Source organism: Gobio gobio, assembly GCF_949357685.1.
Source record: "Gobio gobio genome assembly, chromosome: 14".
NCBI lineage: Eukaryota > Metazoa > Chordata > Actinopteri > Cypriniformes > Gobionidae > Gobio > Gobio gobio.
In genome coordinates, this window is record NC_137107.1 from 1,824,740 (window position 1) to 1,848,171 (window position 23,432).

General features: G+C 40.6%; 1 protein-coding gene across 1 annotated transcript; it reads left to right on the forward strand.

The window, feature by feature from the left end:
- Positions 1 to 1,921: 1,921 nt before the first annotated feature.
- Positions 1,922 to 22,049, forward strand: slc22a5 (solute carrier family 22 member 5). Its single transcript, XM_079834885.1, has 10 exons — positions 1,922 to 2,604; positions 4,635 to 4,738; positions 8,075 to 8,229; positions 8,307 to 8,478; positions 10,910 to 11,036; positions 11,114 to 11,208; positions 12,390 to 12,604; positions 21,136 to 21,318; positions 21,451 to 21,586; positions 21,660 to 22,049. The coding sequence occupies exons 1-10, from the start codon at positions 2,218 to 2,220 to the stop codon at positions 21,745 to 21,747; spliced, it is 1,662 nt and encodes a 553-aa protein (XP_079691011.1). The 5' UTR covers positions 1,922 to 2,217; the 3' UTR covers positions 21,748 to 22,049.
- The last annotated feature ends 1,383 nt before the right edge of the window (positions 22,050 to 23,432 follow it).

Genomic DNA, 23,432 nt, shown 5'->3' on the forward strand with positions numbered 1-23,432 from the left:
ACACACACACACACACACACACACACACACACACTGTGTGTAAAGTTTTTACCTCACACGGTTCTACAGCAGCACCATAGAGAGCCTGCTGACTGGCTGCATCACCACCTGGTACGGCAACAGTACCGCCCGCAGCCGCAAAGCCCTGCAAAGGGTAGTGCGCACGGCCAGCTGCATCATCGGAGGTGAGCTTCCCTCCCTCCAGGATATTTACGCCAGGCGATGTGTGAAGAGAGCTCAGAGGATCATCAGAGACTCTAGCCACCCGAGCCATGGGCTGCTCTCACTGCTGCCATCAGGCAGGCGGTACCGCAGCATCAGAACACGCACCAGCCGACTCCAGAACAGCTTCTTCCCACAAACAATCAGACTCCTTAACTCTTGACCCATCAGGATCATAACACACACTGGACAGAATATCACTCAGCACAACCCACTGTAGATACACACACATTATATACACATTTATTATAATTTATTATTTATCATTTATCATATAGCACCTATTGTACATTGGATCTCTACTGTGAATAATAATGGATACTGTACATTGTATATTATTATTATTATAGCTTAATGTATACTGTTTAATGTATGTTTAGTGTATATTGTTTAAAGTATATGTATATTGTAAGTATGTGTATATTGGTTAAAGCTGTGAGAACTACACTCACATTGTGTAAATTATTTATTGTAGTGTTCACTGTGCTGTGAGTAATTGTGGGCGCATCAGATGTGTAATCTGATGCTGCTTTAAATGTTGTACATGTCATGACTGCTATGTTGCTCGGAACTGCACCAAGAATTTCACCTGCTGTTGCACTTGTGTACATGGCTGTGTGACAATAAAGTGATTTGATTTGAAGTAGATCTGTCCAGTTTATTCTCCAGGTTGAGGTCCGGACTTTGATGGGCCGGTCCATCTTGTTCAGTGTTCCAGTCAGAAGAACTTTTCGGGTCATTGTGCTCTTGGAAAATAAATCCAGGCCCAATAAGAGACTCCCAGAGTGTTCTAATAATTGTGGCCACCACTGTACACACACACACACACACACACACACACACATTCACAGTCTTTGATCAATGTGTGAAGACATTAATTATGCAAATTCACGGATGTCTTCACAGACTGAAAGTCTCATCAGTAAATACATCAAACCCACAGACAAATTACATCATCATCATCATCATCATTGTATCTTCTCACAGCTTTGTGAATACACACACACACACACACACACACACACACACACACACACACACATACTGAATTATATCCAGTGTGTGTTGTCATTATTACTCCTCGCACACTTCACAGCTGCTATATGTGGATCTGGATTGTTCTTGAGATCAGATGATGAAGATGATGATGATGATGATGATGAAGATGATGATGAATGATGATGATGATGGTGATGATGATGATGATGATGAATGATGATGATGATGATTAATGCTGATCCCGTCAGCCGCTGGAGTTAAATAACAGAGAGAACACACACTCCTTTCCTCCAGTCCTGCGCTCTCTCACACACCAACAACAACCGTAAGTTATTCTGTATAATCCAATGAAGCTCTGCTTCCAATTACCATCTTCAATACTAACAATTAATATTGTGTTGCTATGACAATGTATCCAGTGGTTTAATGAGCTCAACATTTGATTGAGTGAATGTTGTGTAATAGTTCTGGCTCCACACTGATGAATATGAATCATAAAATGCATGTTATCTTATGTTTTCTGAGGCTGGTTATTAGTGATTATTCTTCTCCTGCTTCTGTTTAACCCGCTGTGCCTGAACCCGTGCCATGAACACTCGCTCGACCGCGTGGATGCCACTTTAGGCGCCAAATTATCGATCACATGTCCTGCTCGTGATGCACAAGGGGTCTTTAATCAAGGCCCTTAACACTTTTTATTGTGTCCCAGGACGTTCTGAGTAAAACAAGCAAACATTTTCAAGAATAATATCCAAAGCACTTCAAAGCTTGGCAGGAAAGCCATCAGAATCCAGGCTTTCCCACTCATTCCAGACTCTGAATCCTGCTGAGAGTTTAATCAGATTGCACACATGTGTAATTCTTCTGGCTCCTTTAGTGGAAAAATGTGCCTTGGATTAGCTGCATGTCTGCAGCTCAGCGTTGGCTTCTCTCATGTGTTCTCCTCAATGAAAGCTGAGCTGTAACTCCGGCCGTTCTTCCTTCATCTCCAGCACGATGGGGAGCTATGATGAAGACACCGCTTTTCTGGGGCAGAAGGGGCCGTTCTTTGCACTCCTCTTCTTCCTCCTTAATGCCATCTACATCTCCACCGGGTTCCACGGCCTGTACATCGTGTTCGTCGGGGCTTCGCCGTCACACCACTGTCAGGTCCCACACGCAAACCTGAGCGAGGAGTGGACCAGAGCCAGCGTCCCCGAGGAGATGGCCAACGGAAGACCGCAGCCGAGCCGGTGCTGGAGGTACAGCCTGGAGACGGTCAGAGAGCTGTCGGCACGCGGTCAGTCGCCGCAGGACGTGAACCTCACACACCTTACACAGGAGAGATGTGTGGACGGGTGGAGCTACAGCGCAGAGATCTACCACTCCACCATCGTCTCCGAGGTGAGCACTCACAACACAAGATTACTGCAAATACAGTCAAACACAAATCTATTCACACACTGAAAAAAATGGTGTGTTGGATTTACATGATTTAATCATGTACATCGGTTCCACATGAATCAATTAAGTTAAACAAACCTAATTTGTTCACATAATTTCAACATAATGGAATTAAGTAAATTTTAAGTAACTGAATTAAGTAGTCTCACAATGATTTTAATATGGCTCCCTAACAACAGTGGTGCACATGGGGGCTTGAGATCATGCCTCTTTAATCAAAACACATGTTTCTTTTTGTATATTTTTTTTGTCACTTGACTGATCTATAACACTGTACTCAGTAGCTTTCATTATATTTGCCAGCAATAGCACATCATATATGTGCTAAGTGTGAAATGCTCTTTAATGACATGTGCTGAGTCAGTCCACAGCCTAAGCAATCGCTCCGCTCTTCTCCACTATGTGGAGTGTAATTTAAATTGTTCTAATAATTCCACCATAATTCAACATTAAACACTAATAAACAATATAAAGTCTCCCCCTTTTTCTCATTTTGCCCAAAAACACATAAAATAACACTTAATTTCAAAAATTTTACTCTAGTCGTCAAGTCCTAAGCAAAGCATGCTGGGTACTAATGTTTCAGCAAAAATCATTTTCGAGTACATAATTGGTTCACATTCACCCCAAATAATTTAATCTAGTAGATTGCACATTTTAGAGAATTACATTCATCGAAAGCAATGAAATCATGCTTAGAAGAGAAACACAAATGTGTTGCGTAGATCACAAATAATACGATTAAGTAAATTGGACAACATGATTTCCTGTTTTTTCAGTGCATTGTTTGAGTAGAGCAAACTCAAATTAAACAAATGAGTTCAATCAAATTAACTTTTTAAGAGTATTTAGAACTTTCTTTTTCTTTTAAGTTCTCAAAACTGGCATGTAATCTGTTAAGTAATTAAGTAAAATGAAGTAATCTGAACTGTTTCATTGTTTTGAGTTCTATGAACTTGATTATTTTCATTTTGACAAACTTAAATTTACCTTAAACTGGGCTATTTCCCAGCATTGTTTGTCCTGGCACTCAAAAGGGAAAATAAATGGCAAAATTAAGTGTTATATAATGTTTTTGTGCATGATTAAGTGTGAGATTTAGCAGTGTTTAATGATTTGTTATGATAGTTTAGAAGAGTTTCTGTTATGTTGGGTTGGTTTCCATGGTGACGAGTGGAGCGTGAGCTCAGTTTGAGAACAGATGTGTTTTAAATGTATTATATTCAGTGTTGGGGAAAGTTACTTTTAAAAGTAATGTATTACCATATTGCGTTATTCCCTTAAAAAGTAACTAATTACGTTATTACTTTTTTTTAATAATAATGTAATAGTAGTAATATAATTACTTGTAGTTACTTGATAAAGTAATCTGATTACATAACTCAAGTTACTTGTAATGCGATTCCCCCAACACTGGTTATATTGCTGCACTCATTCAAAAAGTGCTATGCTATGCTAATGCTATCAAAGCATTGCGTTAGGAATCAGCAAATTAGCATTTACTGAAGTCGCTAGTTAAAGCTAGCTAAATTTGCATGTATGAATTAGCTTACTCAAATATTTCAAGTAATTAAAATCTGCAAGTTCTGATTACTTAAACTTTACATTTCCTAACTTGAAAATGTATGTAATACAGTCGGTACAGTCAGTAATCTAATTTGAACAAACTGAATTAGTCATTCTAGTTCAGCAGGTATCCATATATAAACCGTGTTTATAACTGAATAAACTGAATTTTATGCTGGTTTTAAGGAATTTGAGTTTAAAATACAGTCAAAAATATCCAAAAACATAATAATACACTATGCCATGATTAATTTGTTTGCATGTATGTGAACTCAAGTAACTCAATGCTCTGTTGCATTATTCTAAATAGCATTATTCTAAATAACTATATGTGTTGCATTGGTACCAATAATAATAGTAATGTCTGACTGAGCACATGATGTTTATTGTGTTTTCTCTCACAGTGGGATCTGGTGTGTGACAGCGAGTGGAGGGTCCCGTTCACAACCTCAACTTTATACATGGGATACTTGTTCGGCTCTCTTGTCTCTGGTCAACTTTCTGACAGGTAAAGCTTTTTTTACACATATTATAATTAGTGCAGTCTTTCAACAGATATTTTGATGCAAAATATCTATCCGAAGCCTTACAAAACGACTCACATTATAGAAATATTACTATAGTATATTATGGTAAACTTACTTTTGTAAATACCATACTATAGTAAAGATACTACAGTAAATTGTAGTATGTTATAGTAAAATTACTGTAGTAAATACTATAGTGTTTTTGAACCATACTATAGTAAAGATACTACAGTAAATTGTAGAATATTATAGTAAAATTACTCTAGTAAATACTATAGTGTTTTTGAACCATACTATAGTAAAGATACTACAGTAAATTGTAGTATATTATAGTAAAATTACTGTAGTAAATACTATAGTGTTTTTGAACCATACTATAGTAAAGATACTTCAGTAAATTGTAGTATATTATAGTAAAATTACTCTAGTAAATACTATAGTGTTTTTGAACCATACTATAGTAAAGATACTACAGTAAATTGTAGTATATTATAGTAAAATTACTCTAGTAAATACTATAGTGTTTTTGAACCATACTATAGTAAAGATACTACAGTAAATTGTAGTATATTATAGTAAAATTACTCTAGTAAATACTAAAGTGTTTTTGAACCATACTATAGTAAAGATACTACAGTAAATTGTAGTATATTATAGTAAAATTACTCTAGTAAATACTATAGTGTTTTTGAACCATACTGTAGTAAAGATACTTCAGTAAATTGTAGTATATTATAGTAAAATTACTCTAGTAAATACTATAGTGTTTTTGAACCATACTGTAGTAAAGATACTACAGTAAATTGTAGTATATTATAGTAAAATTACTGTAGTAAATACTATAGTGTTTTTGAACCATACTATAGTAAAGATACTACAGTAAATTGTAGTATATTATAGTAAAATTACTGTAGTAAATACTATAGTGTTTTTGAACCATACTATAGTAAAGATACTTCAGTAAATTGTAGTATATTATAGTAAAATTACTGTAGTAAATACTATAGTGTTTTTGAACCATACTATAGTAAAGATACTACAGTAAATTGTAGTATATTATAGTAAACTTACTCTGGTAAATACACTTGTGTTTTTGAACCAAACTATAGTAAAGATACTACAGTAAATTGTAGAATATTACAGTAAAATTACTCTAGTAAATACTATAGTGTTTTTGAACCATGCCATAGTAAATATACTACAGTTAATTCTAGTATATTATAGTAAAATTACTCTAGTAAATACTATAGTGTTTTTGAACCATACTATATTAAATATACTACAGTAAATTGTAGAGTATTATAGTAAAATTACTCTTGTAAATACTATAGTGTTTTTGAACCATTCTATAGTAAAGATACTACAGTAAATTCTAGGATATTATAGTAAAATTACTGTAGTAAATACTAAAGTGTTTTTTAACCATACTATATTAAAGATACTACAGGGAGTGCAGAATTATTAGGCACGTTGATTTTCTGATCATATTTTTTTTCCAGGCACATTTGACCAATTCCAAACCACAGTAATCCTAATAACTACTATTGATTTAGTATTTAATAATGTATAAGTGATATATAATTGTTCATGAAGGCTGGAAATGAAAATCACCTTATATTCAGGTGTGCAGAATTATTAGGCATGTTTTCTTTTACAGATAAATTGAGCCAAAAAAGAGATTTAACTCAGACTGAAAAGTCAAAAAGTATTAAATGCCCATGAGAAGGATGCAATACTAATGCAATACTAGATATTGCAGTTAAGGCGTGACCATTGGACAGTGAAATGCTCGTTGGGTCAGCAGGATCTGACAAAAACAGGTGGCGGAGAAAAGACACCTGTTAACTGCAAAAGAATGAAGAATTAAGGTGAAGAATTAAGGGTGAAACCATCAGGAACCCTTTAGTCTCCAGCGCCACCATTTTCCAAAGCTGCAACCTACCTGGAGTCTCCAGAAGTGCAAGGTGTCAGGATCTCAGAGACTTCAGTTAGGTAAAGAATCCTAAAAAATGACCCCCACTAGATAAGAATCACAAGCTGAAGTGTTGTAAAATACATGAAGAAGGTTTTTTTATAGGCTTTATGGACAGATAGTTTGAGAGGGACTCTTGAAGGACCAGCACCACATCCTCTAGTACCACTGTTTGAAGAATTCATCTTCCAGAATCTGGCAGTACTTTTTGGGAGTTCATTTTAGTCCATCCTGAAGTCCGTTTTGCAGAGATGGACTAAAAATGAACTCCCAAAACGTACTGCCAGATTCTGGAAGATGAATTCTTCAAACAGTGGTACTAGAGGATGTGGTGCTGGTCCTTCAAGAGTCCCTCTCAACCTATCTGTCCATAAAGCCTATAAAAAAACCTTCTTCATGTATTTTACAACACTTCAGCTTGTGATTCTTATCTAGTGGGGGTCATTTTTTAGGATTCTTTACCTAACTGAAGTCTCTGAGATCCTGACTCACTTCTGGAGACTCCAGGTCGGTTGCAGCTCTGGAAAATGGTGGCGCTGGAGACTAAAGGGTTCCTGATGGTTTCACCCTTAATTCTTCACCTTAATTCTTAAATCTTTTGCAGTTAACAGGTGTCTTTTCTCCGCCACATGTTTTTGTCTGACCCTGCTGACCCAACGAGCATTTCACTGTCCAATGGTCACGCCTTAACTGCAATGTCTAGTATTGCATTAGTATTGCATCCTTCTCATGGGCATTTAATACTTTTTGACTTTTAGTTAAATCTCTTTTTTGGCTCAATTTATCTGTAAAAGAAAACATGCCTAATAATTCTGCACACCTGAATATAAGGTGATTTTCATTTCTAGCCTTCATGAACAATTATATATCACTTATACATTATTAAATACTAAATCAATAGTAGTTATTAGGATTACTGTGGTTTGGAATTGGTCAAATGTGCCTGGAAAAAAAATATGATCAGAAAATCAACGTGCCTAATAATTCTGCACTCCCTGTACAGTAAATTCTAGTATATTATAGTATTTACTACACTTTGTTAATTTATACTACAGCATACTGTAGGATTAACTGTTGTTAAACTAGTAAATACTGAGGTATACAAAAATTTACTGGAGTATATTGACTATAGTATTTACTACAGTAATTTTACTATAATATATTATTGTATTTTTTTTAATGTGAGCACCCACCTGTGGGCTTCACAGGTCCCGTGAGATGGGAACAACGGTTTTCGTTCACCCTCAAAACTGAAGATATTCTCGTTGCTCTCTCCAAACCTGAAGCGTGTGTTCATCTACAGTAGAGTTGATGTGTTAACTGACGTGTGTGTGTGGTGTCTCAGGTTCGGCAGGAAGAAGGTTCTCTTCACGTCTCTGGCTGCAGAAGCTCTACTGATCCTCGCGCAGTCCTTCTCTCGCTCCTGGCTGCTCTTCTGCCTTCTGTACTTCTTTGTCGGAACTTTCCAGATATCCGTGTACATCACAGCGTTTGTTCTCGGTAAGCATGTGATAAGATGAGATGTCACTGAAGGAAATGGAGCCATGTTGTTGATTCACTCCACATCCTGTTCACAGGCAGTGAAGTGTTGAGTAAGTCGTTGAGAGTCCTCTTCACGACACTGGGAGCCTTTCTGCACTACTGCATTGGGTACATGGTGCTGCCGTGGATCGCCTTCGCCGTGCGGGACTGGAGGTGTTTGCTCAGGGTCCTGTCCGGGCTGACGGTGGTTTACGTCCCGCTGTGGTGGTAAGTCACCAGAAAACAGCCGCTTCAAACAGGACTGCCGCTCACAACCAGAGCTGGGCTGAGTAACCAAACAATCATAGACAGAAAAAGACCAATGAAATACACTCACCTAAAGGATTATTAGGAACACCTGTTCAATTTCTCATTAATGCAATTATCTAATCAACCAATCACATGGCAGTTGCTTCAATGCATTTAGGGGTGTGGTCCTGGTCAAGACAATCTCCTGAACTCCACACTGAATGTCAGCATGGGAAAGAAAGGTAAATCTAGCAATTTTGAGCGTGGCATGGTTGTTGGTGCCAGACGGGCCGGTCTGAGTATTTCACAATCTGCTCAGTTACTGGGATTTTCACGCACAACCATTTCTAGGGTTTACAAAGAATGGTGTGAAAAGGGAAAAACATCCAGTATGCGGCAGTCCTGTGGGCGAAAATGCCTTGTTGATGCTAGAGGTCAGAGGAGAATGGGCCGACTGATTCAAGCTGATAGAAGAGCAACTTTGACTGAAATAACCACTCGTTACAACCGAGGTCTGCAGCAAAGCATTTGTGAAGCCACAACACACACAACCTTGAGGCGGATGGGCTACAACAGCAGAAGACCCCACCGGGTACCACTCATCTCCACTACAAATAGGAAAAAGAGGCGACAATTTGCACGAGCTCATCAAAATTGGACAGTTGAAGACTGTTGCCTGGTCTGATGAGTCTCGATTTCTGTTGAGACATTCAGATGGTAGAGTCAGAATTTGGCGTAAACAGAATGAGAACATGGATCCATCATGCCTTGTTCCCACTGTGCAGGCTGGTGGTGGTGGTGTAATGGTGTGGGGGATGTTTTCTTGGCACACTTTAGGCCCCTTAGTGCCAATTGGGCATGGTTTAAAGGCCACGGCCTACCTGAGCATTGTTTCTGCCCATGTCCATCCCTTTATGAGCACCATGTCCCCATCCTCTGATGGCTACTTCCAGCAGGATAGTGCACCATGTCACAAAGCTCCAATCATTTCAAATTGGTTTCTTGAACATGACAATGAGTTCACTGGACTAAAATGGCCCCCACAGTCACCAGATCTCAACCCAATAGAGCATCTTTGGGATGTGGTGGAACGGGAGCTTCGTGCCCTGGATGTGCATCCCACAAATCTCCATCAACTGCAAGATGCACTCCTATCAATATGGGCCAACATTTCTAAAGAATGCTTTCAGCACCTTGTTGAATCAATGCCATGTAGAATTGAGGCAGTTCTGAAGGCGAAAGGGGGTCAAACACAGTATTAGTATGGTGTTCCTAATAATCCTTAAGGTGAGTGTATGTTTTAAACTTTATCAAGGTTGAGCCAAAAACCTAGGACTAGTTCATAAAAGTCATGACATTTTGACTTTTTTGATGATTATTGACAATCAGAGAAGACTCCAGAGAATATTTCTGCACTGGTTTGGTTCCGTTTGGGTGAAAAACCTAGGACTAGTTCACAAAAGTAGTTTTTTTTTAATAATCTCTGATATTTAACGAACCGTTCGATTGACAGCGACGGTCCTAGAGGCAAAATTGCTCAGATTGAGGAGTTCTACCATGTGGTATGAAGGTTGTGGGCATGTCATATACAATCCTTTACACATGTGAAAATCATGACGGTGCGACCGGAGGCCGATTTCTTTCTAATTTCTCACAAGCATCGTGAGTCAAACAGGCCCATCAAGTTTCGTTCCAATCGAACTCCATTAACCTCGTCTGACAGCTGCTCAAAATTCATTGGCCGACGGCGGGCGTGTTTTTCAAGATATGCAAATGTCCATTTCAATTGTGGCACGTTGGACAAAGACATTGCATGCCAGTTTTCAAGTCAATCAGACTGACTGTTGCATAGCTATAGTAGCTGTATATTATTGTGTTTTTTGTTCTGTTATAGCGCCACCGAGTGGCCAGTCATCACGTCCCTTTTCACACATCCACAGACTGACCCTGTATAGATGTGTACCAAGTTTGGTGAAATTATCTCATTCCGTTCAAGAGGGACAGCCGTTTTAGTAAAAGTGTCCACACCCACTTTGAACGGTTTGGAGATCCGTCACGGACACTTATTGAAACTTTTTGGATGATTATTGACAATCAGACTCCAGAGAATATTTCTGCCCTGGCTTGGTTCCATTCGGGCAAAAAACCTAGGACTAGTTCGCAAAAGTAGGTTTTCAAAAAATCCAAAATGCCCGCCATTTTGTTCATTCCAGCGATACAAGACACTTGAGCCTACACCTAACGGTTAAAGAGTTATGAGCCAACAGCTGTTGGTGTGTGTAACATGTATGATCTGTTCTGGTTGAGTTTGATTGTGTTTGCTTCTGTTTTCCCTGTTCCTGTGTGTTCCCTTGATGAATGATTGTGTTCACCTGTTGCTCATTGCTTACCTCCATCCCCCTCGTCCCAGGCTGATCCCGGAGTCTCCGCGCTGGCTTCTCGCTCAGGGACGCGTGCTGGAGTCCGAGGCCATCGTGAGAGAGGCAGCGAGGAAGAACAAGGTCCCTGCGCCAGAGCTCATCTTCAGCAAGCCCGAGGTCTGTCGAGACTTGAAGTGTCCACTATAAGTGAGGTGTTACGAAAGACAAATGTGTTTCTGTACATGTGTTGCCAGGTTAAAGAGGCGTCCCAGAGCAGCCGGTACAGCGTGCTCGACATCCTGAGGACCGGCGACATCCGCAGAACCACCTTCCTGTGTTTACTGCTGTGGTGAGAGAGCGCCAGACACTCTAACACGTTTAGATCTAATGGAGGAAATAAACTCACGCAATTTACATATGAACGCGACCAGAGACCAGGGAAAATTTTAACGATTATATAACGATTAAAGGGTTAGTTCACCCAAAAATGAAAATTCTGTCATTAATTACTCACCCTCATGTCGTTTGACACCCGTCAGACCTACGTTCATCTTCGGAACACAAATGAAGATATTTTAGTTGAAAGCTGATGGCTGAGAAAGGCTTCAGATAGGCCTCCATTGGCATTCAGTACATTTACACTCACAAGACCCATAAAAGGCACTAAAACGTCGTTACAAAGTCCATCTCACCACGGTGGCTCTACAATAATTTTATGATGCGACGACAATAGTTTTTGTGCCAAAAAAAATCAAAATAACACCTTTATCCAGCTTGTTCTTGTCTTCCGTGTGTGCCTCCACGACGCATGCGTGAGAATATGAGCAGATCCGGCGTTCGGACACATGACCCAGAAGCGATTTGTTTACAAGCAGAGGAAGACGCGCATATCTAAGCTGTTGAATTCTACATTGATCGTGCTTTAGGTCTCGGCGTAGTGCTCAAAATGGGGTTAAAGTGTGCATTTCATGGATTCCCGAACCCCGGCGCTACGTCATATTCTCGCGGACCACAGATGCAAATTAGCTATTTAGCTAACTCTGGCACAACATTTGTGTTGTGCATGGTCCCTGTTAAATAAATAAATAAGCATGCGTCGTGGAGGCACACACGGAAGACAAGAACAAGTTGGATAAAGGTGTTATTTAGATATTTTTTGCGCACAAAAACTATTGTCGTCACATCGTAAAATTATTGTAGAGTCACTGTGGTGAGATGGACTTTGTAATGACGTTTTAAGTGCCTTTTATGGGTCTTGTGAGTGTAAATGTACTGAATGCCAATGGAGGCCTATCTGAAGCCTTTCTCAGCCATCAGCTTTACACTAAAATATCTTCATTTGTGTTCCGAATATGAACGGAGGTCTTACGGGTGTCGAACGACATGAGGGTGAGTAATTAATGACAGAATTTTCATTTTTGGGTGAACTAAACCTTTAATATGAACATTAGCAAAGCATTCTTCGAACATATGTTTGTTGGCTGGCTGTATTGTTTTCATATGTCAGCGAGTGTCCTGTTGTCCTGATAGGATGGCCATCAACATCGGGTATTTCGGCTTGTCCTTGAATACCACTAATCTCAGCGGAGACCCATTCCTCAACTGCTTCCTGTCCGCTGTGACGGAGGTCCCGGCCTACATTGTGTCCACTTTCCTCCTGAAGAGCTGTCCTCGGAGACCCGTCCTCTCGGCGTTCCTCATCATCGGAGGAGGATTTCTGCTTCTGCTGCAGCTGATTCCTGACCGTAAGAGCTCTGACACACGCTACTAATTCAGTTTAAGGAAATTATCCTAAACTTTGGATTCGAACAGAGACCACACAGTATAAAAGCGAAAGACTCTTGTCCACACAACATGACTCACTGAAGGGATAGTGAGGAATACCTGCAGGAACTATAAGAGCATTTACTCGTTTAGAGCGACTTACAAATGAGAAACATCACAAGGCCTTGAAGTGATAAAAGAGCAGCAGTGATTTTGAAGAATTGAGTGTGAGTTTAGTGAACTTTGAAGAAAAAGCCTCAGCAGTCGGTTTACTGACTCAATCCTGTGAGTTTACTACGGGTCGAGGATTAGTTTACGCTCTGTGAACTCGGACCATTTCAAGGAAAAGAGGTTAATCCTATTACTCGCATATTTATCAGGACTGCATGCTTGGCACATTCACGTGTTTGAGCAGATTCAGACATGCTTAAAAAGTGATCAAACTCTACATTAAGGTCTGAATGGAGACATTTACCAACATATTCTATCAGCATTTTGTTAAAAGGGATAGTTCACCCAAAAATGAATTTTCTGTCCCTCAAGTCATCCTAGGTGTGTATGACATTCTTCTTTCAAACTAACACAATCTGAGTTATATTAATAAATGCCTGACTCTTCCAAGCTTTATGATGGATAGATGCACTTTTATGATGGATGGATGCACTTTTATTAGATTAGATTAGATTAGATTAGATTCAACTTTATTGTCATTACACAAGTACAAGTACAAGGCAACGAAATGCAGTTTAGGTCTAACCAGAAGTGCAATAGCAGCAAGTGCAGGATATATACAATGGTTGCGTAAGTGCTGGGCATAAAAATGTACTGAATATATATAAATATGTATAAGTAGAGAGATGGTTATTACTATAAACAGAACTGAATTTACAGATGAATATATACAGTGAATAAATATACATAAACAGATGGCTATTACTATAAACAGAATGTAAACAGAATGTACAGGTGAATATGTACTATGAATATAATATACAGATGGCTATTACTATAAACAGAATTTTACAGATAGAGGTATACAATAATATGTTAGGCTAATATGAGGAATATAGCAGTGGATTAAGGTAGTGCAATAAATTATGGACAGAGCTATCCGAAAGAAAGTGTAAAAGTGCAGTGGAAAGTGGTTGCATATTACAGTTAGAAGTACGGTGCAAAATGCAAATGTAAACATGGTTACTATAAATACAGTCGGCAGTGCAAATGAGCATATTCCAGTTAAGATATGGTGGTGCAAAATGCATAAGTAAACAGTTGTTACTGTAATAAACAGTCGGTAGTGCAAATAACAAAGTGAATGTAGGTGTGAGGTAGGAGAGTTATCAGTTTATGAGGGAAGTGGATCAACGGGGGTTTGAGTTCAGTAAAGAGACAGCTCTGGGGAAAAAACTGTTCTTTAGTCTGCTGGTCCTGGTCCGGTGGATCCTGAAACGCCTGCCGGAGGGCAGGAGAGAAAACAGTCTGTGGGCTGGGTGAGAGGAGTCCTTGAGGATGCTGCGAGCTCGATGCAGACAGCGTTTCCTCTGGATGTGCTCGATGGCAGGCAGTGGAGTCCCTGTGATGCGCTGGGCAGTTTTCACCACCCGCTGCAGTGCCTTGCGCTCCGCAACAGAGCAGCTCCCATACCATACTGCGACACAGTTGGTCAGGATGCTTTCTATTGCGCAGCGGTAGAAGTTCACCAGGATAGCCGAGGAGAGCTGATTCTTCCTCAGTGTCCTCAGGAAGAAGAGGCGCTGGTGAGCCTTCTTGACCAGGCTGGAGGTGTTGGTCGTCCACGACATGTCCGCCGAGATGTGGATCCCCAGGAACTTGAAACTGGAGACACGCTCAACAGCCATTCCATTGATGTGGATGGTGTCGTGTGTGCCTCTTGACTCCTTCCTGAAGTCCACGATGAGCTCCTTCGTTTTGGTGGTGTTGAGGAGCAGGTTATTTTCGGTGCACCATGTGGCCAGGTGCTGGATCTCTTCCCTGTAGGCAGTCTCATCGTTGTTGCTGATGAGACCAATCACCGTTGTCGTCCGCAAACTTGACGATGGAATTAGTTCCATACACAGGCTTGCAGTCGGAGGTGAAGAGGGAGTAGAGAAACGGACTTAGCACACAGCCCTGTGGTACACCAGTGTTAAGAGTGATGGATGTGGAGCAGGTGGATCCTGATCGAACATTCTGGGGTCTGTCAGTTAGGAAGTCCAAAATCCAGTTACACATTGAAGTGTTGATGCCCAGGTCTCCAAGTTTGGCAATTAACTTGGATGGGATGACAGTGTTGAATGCTGAGCTGAAGTCAACAAACAGCATGCGTGCATACGTGTTTTTACTGTCCAGATGGGTGAGCACAGAGTGCAGTGCCATGGAAACTGCATCCTCTGTACTCCTATTGCTGCGATAGGCAAACTGGTGTGAGTCCAATGTGGATGGTAGAGAGTCTTTTAGGTGTTCCAGGACCAGCCGCTCAAAGCACTTCATGACGATGGGTGTGAGTGCTACAGGGCGGTAGTCATTAGGGCACCTCGGGTTAGAGTGTTTCGGCACTGGCACAATGGAAGTGCGTTTAAAGCATGATGGTACAGCTGCTTGGGCAAGAGACAGGTTGAAAATGTCTGTAAAAACCCCAGCGAGCTGCTCCGCACATGCCCTGAGAACACGTCACGTCACGTCACGTCAACTTTATTTATATAGCGCTTTTAACAATGTAGATTGTTTCAAAGCAGCTTTACAGTGTTAAACAGGAAAATAATGCAGCATAATTTTATTCAGCTGTATAGCCATTCTGGAAAAATTTCAAGTATCATACAGTGACAGTGTGGGCTTTAGATCAATAATTTGATCAGTAATTTAGTTTAAATGGTTAATTTAGTTTATTATTTAGATGTATTTCGATGTTTAGTTGAAAAATTTAGTGTCCCCAACTGAGCACGCCAAGCCAGAGGCAACAGTGGCAAGGAAACCAAAACCCCATTAGGTGACCTAATGGAGAAAAATAAACCTTGGGAGAAACCAGGCTCAGTCGGGGTGCCAGTTCTCCTCTGGCCAATTAACAAACAGCGTATTATTATTATTATTCTGGCAGTTTTACAGCTCGGAGGTCATAATAGATCAGAATATTCGAGGGACCGGGGGCAACATGCTGGAGACGGGTTTATTGAGGATGATGTTGATTAAATAATTATTAAAGTGCAATATTCGAATGATCGGAGGCAACACGCAGGAGACGGGTTTATTGAGATGCCGTGTCGATGAGGCAGTTTCAGGGGGAGTCTAATCACGGTCTCCCAGACACTTCAGGGTCCTGTGTTGGTCTTCTCTGGGCGCAGGTCCACCATCTGATCTGGATACGGCCCGGATCCAGCTGACTGCAGTAAACCTCGGGATAAAACAGAGAGACTAACATTAGCGTAGATGCCATTCTTCTGATGATGTAACGAGTACATCAGGTGTTATGGGAAGTGTTCCCGGTTCCGGCTGACCTAGTTAATGCAGCCTAACAATCATTTCATTGAAAAAGTGTTTTATGTGTATGCCACAGTAAAGAGATGTGTTTTTAGTCTAGATTTAAACTGACAGAGTGTGTCTGCTTCCCGAACAATGTTAGGAAGACTGTTCCAGAGTTTAGGTGCTAAATAGGAAAACGATCGACCGCCTGCAGTTGATTTGGATATTCTCGGTATGATCAACTGGCCAGAATTTTGAGACCGCAGTAGACGTGATGGAGTATAATATGTTAAGAGCTCGCTCAAGTATTGGGGAGCTAAACCATTTAGTGCTTTGTAAGTAATAAGTAAGATTTTAAAATTTATGCGATGTTTAATAGGCAGCCAGTGCAGTGTTGACAGAACTGGGCTAATATGGTCATACTTCCTGGTTCTAGTAAGAACTCGAGCTGCTGCGTTTTGGACCAGCTGGAGTTTATTTATTAAGCGAGCAGGGCAACCACCCAGTAGAGCATTACAATAATCTAACCTTGAGGTCATGAACGCATGAACTAACTGTTCAGCATTTTGCATTGAGAGCATGTGCCGTAATTTAGATATATTTTTAAGATGGTAGAAAGCAGTTTTACAGATGCTAGAAACGTGGCTTTCAAACGAAAGATTGGTATCAAAGAGCACACCCAGGTTCCTCACTGACGACGAGGACTTGACAGAACATCAAGTGTTAGACAGTATTCTAGGTTACTACTTGTGGAGCTTTTTTGTCCAATAATTAAAAATTCAGTTTTTTCTGAATTGAGTTGCAGGAAATTACCAGTCATCCAATGTTTTATATCAGCTATGCATTCCGTTAATCTTGTGAATTGGTAAGTTTCTTTAGGGCGTGAAGAAATATAGAGCTGAGTATCGTCAGCATAACAATGAAAACTAACGCCATGCTTCCTAATGATATCTCCCAGTGGTAGCATGTACAGGGTGAAGAGTAGCGGTCCTAGCACTGAGCCTTGCGGTACTCCATACTGAACTTGCGATCGGTGTGACATATCTTCATTTACTACTACAAACTGATAACGGTCGCATAGGTATGATTTAAACCATGATAATGCAATTCCACTAATACCTACATAATTTTCCAGTCTATTCAAAAGAATGTTGTGGTCGATAGTATCAAATGCAGCACTAAGATCGAGTAACACTAATAGAGAGATACAGCCACGATCGGATGATAAGAGCAAATCATTTGTAACTCTGACGAGAGCAGTCTCAGTGCTATGATACGGTCTAAATCCTGACTGGAAATCCTCACAGATACCATTTCTTTCTAAAAAGGAACATAATTGTGAAGACACTGCCTTTTCAAGTATTTTTGACAGAAAGGGTAGATTTGAGATTGGTCTATAATTGACTAAATCTGTAGGATCAAGTTGCGGTTTTTTAATAAGTGGTTTAATAATTGCCAACTTAAAAGTTTTCGGTACATATCCTAATGACAAAGATGAATTAATGATATTAAGAAGAGGATCTATGACCTCTGGTAGCATCTCTTTTAATAGCCTAGTTGGTATAGGGTCGAGCATACATGTTGTCGATTTTGATGATTTAACGAGTTTAGCCAATTCTTCTTCTCCTATAGCAGTGAATGAGTGTAATTTTTCCTCAGTGACACTACAATGCTCTGTCTGATGTGATGCTGTATTAGACGGCTGCATGGTTAAAAAATTTTTCCTAATATTATCAATCTTACATGTGAAGAAGTTCATAAAGTCATTACTGCTGTGCTGTTTACAATCATCAGAAGTTGAAGCTTTATTTTTGGTTAATTTAGCCACTGTATCGAATAAATACCTTGGGTTGTGTTTGTTTTCTTCCAAGAGAGTTGAGAAATAAGCAGATCTAGCAGTTTTTACAGCCTTTCTGTATGTGATCATGTGCTCTTTCCACGAATTACGAAATACCTCTAATTTTGTTTTCTTCCAGCTGCGCTCCATTTTTCTGGCTGCTGTTTTAAATGCCCGGGTGTGCTCGTTGTACCACGGCGTTGGACTATTTTCTTTAATCTTCTTTAAGCGCAGAGGAGCAACTGTGTCTAAAGTACTGGAAAAGAGAGAGTCAATAGTTTCTGTTGCAACATCGAGTTCTTCTATACTATCTGGGATGCTGAGCAGATGATACTGATGAGGGAGATTATTTAAAAAGCAATCTTTAGTAGCGGCAGTGATTGTCCTGCCATTTTTAAAGCGAGGGGGCGGCTTTGCAACCTTAGCTAAATTAAGTATACATGATACTAAGTAATGATCTGAGATGTCATCGCTCTGCTGCAGAATTTCAACGGTATCAACATTTATTCCATGTGACAATATTAGGTCTAAAGTATGATTATGGCGATGAGTGGCTCCTGACACGTGTTGCCTAACTCCAATAGAGTTTAGTGTGTCTTTAAATGCTAATCCCAATACGTCTTTTCCGTTGTCAACATGGATATTAAAATCACCAACAATTAGTACTTTATCTACGGCCAGTACTAACTCTGATAGAAAATCAGCAAATTCTTTGATAAAGTCTGTATTATGCCCAGGTGGCCTGTATACAGTAGCTAACACAAATGTTGAACGGGTTTTATCATGTACACTACATAGCGTTACATAAAGCACCAAAACTTCGAAGGAATTATATTTGAAACTAGACTTCTGAGTAATACTGAAGATATTATTATAAATTACAGCAACCCCTCCCCCTTTACCTTTCAGACGCGGCTCATGTTTATAACAATAATCTTGGGGGGTGGACTCATTTAAGGTAATGTAGTCGTCAGGTTTTAGCCAGGTTTCTGTCAAACAGAGCACATCTAGATTATTATCTGTAATAATATCATTAACAATAAGCGCTTTTGGGGAAAGGGATCTAATATTCAGCAACCCAAGCTTTATCAATTGTTCATCTGTATTATATATTTTGTTTATTTGTTGGACGTCAATTAAATTTTTACTGTTGAATGGTTTTGATGTTTTTTTTTTGTATTTACTAATTCGGGGAACAGACACAGTCTCTATATGATAATATCTAGGTGAAAGAGTCTCTATGTGCTGGGATTTATCTGACTCCGGTAACGTGATACAGCTAGCAGACGGTCGGTTTAGCCAGTTTGTCTGCTTCCTGACCTGGGCCCTAGTGAGTCAAGGTTTAGCTCTAACACGACCAGGGATGTTGTCTGGTCCAGCAGCCTTGTGTGCGCTGATCCGGCTCAGTGCCTTGCAGACATCTGTGGAGGAGAGTGTGATTGGTGGGTGGTCAGCTGAGGGTTTGAGCTTGGTGGCAGTTTCTCTGTTGTCTCTTTCAAAACGAGCATAAAAGTAATTTAGCTCGTTCAGGAAGTTGACATCAGTGGCTGCGGGGGTGGAGTGGGTGGGTTTATAATCACTGATGGCCTGAATGCCCTGCCACATGCGTCGAGGGTCAGAGTTGGAAAAGTGACCCTCTATCTTTAGCTTGTAGCAGTGCTTGGCCTTTTTGATGCCCCTCTTCAGGTTTGCTCTGGATGTACTGTAGGCTTGTGCATCTCCTGATCTGAAGGCAGTATTGCGTGACTTCAGCAGGAGTCGCACTTCCCTGTTCATCCAAGGCTTCTGATTTGGGTATGTGGTGATCTGTTTCTGGGTTGTAACACTGTCAATGGTGGTATTGATATGATCCAATACTGAGGAGGTGTAGGAATTAATGTCCGTGTGAGCGCCATGGGTGGCTTGAGAAGCAAACATACTCCAGTCTGTGTTTAGAAACCTTTCCTGGAGTGTGGAATCTGCCCCCGCAGGCCACACCTTGATTGTCTTCACTGATGGCTTCACACGGTTGATGAGGGGTGAATATTTGGGGATGAGGAACAAAGAGAGGTGGTCTGACTGTCCCAGGTGGGGGAGGGGTGTTGCAACGTAAGCTCCCGCCATGTTTGTGTAAACATGGTCTAAGGTTTTGTTTCCTCTGGTGTGGCAGGAAACATGCTGGTGAAACTTGGGTAGCACTGACTTTAAGTTTGAGTGATTAAAGTCACCTGCAACAATAAACGCAGCTTCCGGGTGATCAGTCTGTTGTTTACTGATGGCTGCGTGAAGTTCTTTCATAGCAAGCTTGGCATCAGCATCGGGTGGAATATAAGCAGCAGTTATAATGGTGGAAGTGAACTCCCGCGGTAGATAAAACGGTCTACATTTAACCATGAGAAACTCCAGGTTAGCTGAACAATAACTCCCAACAATAGCAGAGTTTGTGCACCAAGCTTTGTTAATATAAATGCACAATCCACCACCTCTGGTCTTCCCGGAGCCATCTAATGTTCTGTCTGCCCGGAGTGTGTGGCGTCCCGCTAGCTCGATAGCGGTGTCCGGTATTCCGCTGTTTAACCAGGTTTCAGTGAAGATTAGGACGTTACAGTTCAAAAGTTTCTTACTGTGTGTGATGCTGAGTCGAATCTCCTCCATTTTGTTCACTAGCGATCGTACATTAGCAAGGAAAATGCTGGGTAAAGAGAGCCGATGAGGAGAACGCGTTAGCTTAGCCCGCAATCCTCCACGCTTCCCCCGCCTTTGTTTACGATCTCGCCGCCGTCTGCGTGCACTTCCGCCCGGCCGGGATGAGCGCATCGCCTCGGGCGTCCTAGCGATCTCAGGAAGGAGTCGAAGATTGTCCATAAAACTGTCGGAAATTCGCAAATCAATATCCAAAAGCTCAGCGCGGGTGTACGATGTAAAGGCACAACTGTTCTGTACGAACAGACCCGAGATGAGCAAGATGCACTTTTATGATGGATAGATGCACTTTTATGATGGACAGATGCACTTTTATGATGGATAGATGCACTTTTATGACAGATAGATGCACTTTTATGATGGACAGATGCACTTTTATGATGGATAGATGCACTTTTATGATGGACAGATGCACTTTTATGATGGATGGATGAACTTTTATGATGGATGGGGTAATCTTCATTTTTGGGTGAACTATATCTTTAAAGGCAGTCGTTTGAACGCAGTGTTCACTGTAACGGCGAGTCTCTTTCTCAGGTCTTCATTCACTGGCTCTGGCGGTGGAGATGGCGGGCAAGTTTGGCTTCACCATGTCCTTCACGGTGGTGTACATCTACACAGCGGAGCTCTACCCCACCGTCCTGAGGAACCTGGGCATCGGCATGTGCTCCTCAGCCGCTCGCATCGGCAGCATCACCGCGCCATACATCATATTCCTCGGTAAACCTGGGCACACGTCACCGCGGGGTCGCTTGAGCCACGCAGAATATGCGCCTGTGACTTTAGTGGGGTAAATACTGTAGTGTTTCTTTCATATAGTGATGACATTGTGTTCTCCTCTCCCTCATAAAGGCACTTTCAACAAGTATCTGCCCTACATCCTGATGGGAAGCCTCACCATCGCTTCCTCCATAGCCAACCTGTTCCTGCCCGAGACGTTTGGGAAAGTGCTGCCAGAGACACTGGAGCAAATGCAGAAGTGCAAGAGGCAAGTCTTCCATCACCCATCAGTACACTTCTCTTCTTTAACTTCTCATTAAACACATCCTCTGTTTCATTAGCTTCATCAGAAGAGATAAACACAGCGTGGAGGAAGGGAAAGGAGCGGTCCTCATGAACCAGCACACACACATGAAAGAGTCGAGATGATCCTGCACACGTTCAGAAGATCCTTCAGTCCCCTCAGCCTTACAGTCACAGGATTTAAATGTGAATAAAATATGAATACATTTTTACATTGTATGAGTTTATTTTGTATTGTATTAACACTGTTTTATTCTCTCTGCCAAATTGTAAGTGGTATTACCACATTAATATTTTTGTCTTATTATTTAAAGACATTAATGGTGGTTGTGATAACGACGTAAGATCGAGATTGAGATCAGAAATGGAAATGTTGATGTTTATTGGATGTACAAAATGCATAAATAAAAGCAGTGTTATAAACAGGTATTTCCAGGCCTTGATTCTGATTGGCTGAGCTGCGTTTGATTGTAAAATACTCCATACACACACCCCTCATTAGATCAGTGTTACTCCACTCACTCAGCGGTTCTGAAAGCGCTGTAACCGTGGCTTCATTGTAAAATCAGAAGTCTGACCCGTAACAGCAGCTCTGAGGTCAGCTCTGATCATATGTTCAGCTTCAGGAAGATATTCCAGTCCCAATGAGCTGACAGTGGTACCTCATTTCCAGCCTTGACTGTAAGATGGTTCAATCTTGGCTTATCTATTAGGGGCCAAGCACCGAAGGCGTTGGCGTTCTTCTTCTTCTTCTTCTTCCGCTCTTGATTCGATGACAGCCCATAGAAGCGCTTGTGGGAAAGTTATAAAATTTGGTACACAGATAGAGGATAGTCTGAACTGTCAACAGACCAAATTTGGATTCTCTAACTCAATCCCTCTAGCACCACCACCTGTCCAAAGTTTCACTTACATTTATGCGAATAACTTTTGAACTGTAAGGGCTAGAAACAACATTTAGAATTTCTTTCCAAAGAAAATCTTCAGAAAAACACTTTTTCAAACACCTCCTAAATTGTTGCGCCGATTGAACCAGATCTTCGAGGCAGAAAGTTATGAAATTTGGTACACAGATAGAGGATAGTCTGATCTGTCAACAAACCAAATTTGGATTCTCTAACTCAATCCCTCTAGCACCACCACCTGTCCAAAGTTTCACTTAAATGTATGCTAATAACTTTTGAACCGTAAGGGCTAGAAACAAAATTTTGATTTTTCTTTCCAAAGAAAATCTTCAGAAAAACACTTTTTCAAACACCTCCTAAATTGTTGCGCCGATTGGACCAGATCATCGCGGCAGAAAGTTATGGAATTCAAGTCGGTTGGTCAAACCGTTCTCAAATAATGCGCAAACAAATTCAATGTAGAGCCCACCAAAATGAACGCGAGGCTATATCTCCGCAGCGCTTTAGCGTATTCTGACCAAACTTGGTGTGTGTTATGCCAACCATGTCCTGAGGTGACCTGCAGCGTTTCGGCACAGTGCCACCTAGTGGTCAGGAGATATGAAAAATCACAAAACGGGTGTTGTCAAATCACAACAACTGTAGTAGGACAGTTGCAGAATTATATCAAATCACAAGAAAATTAAAGAAAACTGAACAAACTGTAATACTATACAACAAATAAAAGGCATTTAGTAACTGGGAATAATTCATAATTCATCATTTAATTCATTCTGTTATTAATATTAACAATACAATTCTGGTAATTTAAAAAAATACAGACAAATTTGGTATTTTGTGGAAGTTGAAACTATTACAATATAAATAGTTATTACTAATGTTCAAGAATCCTGATGTGCAAGCGGT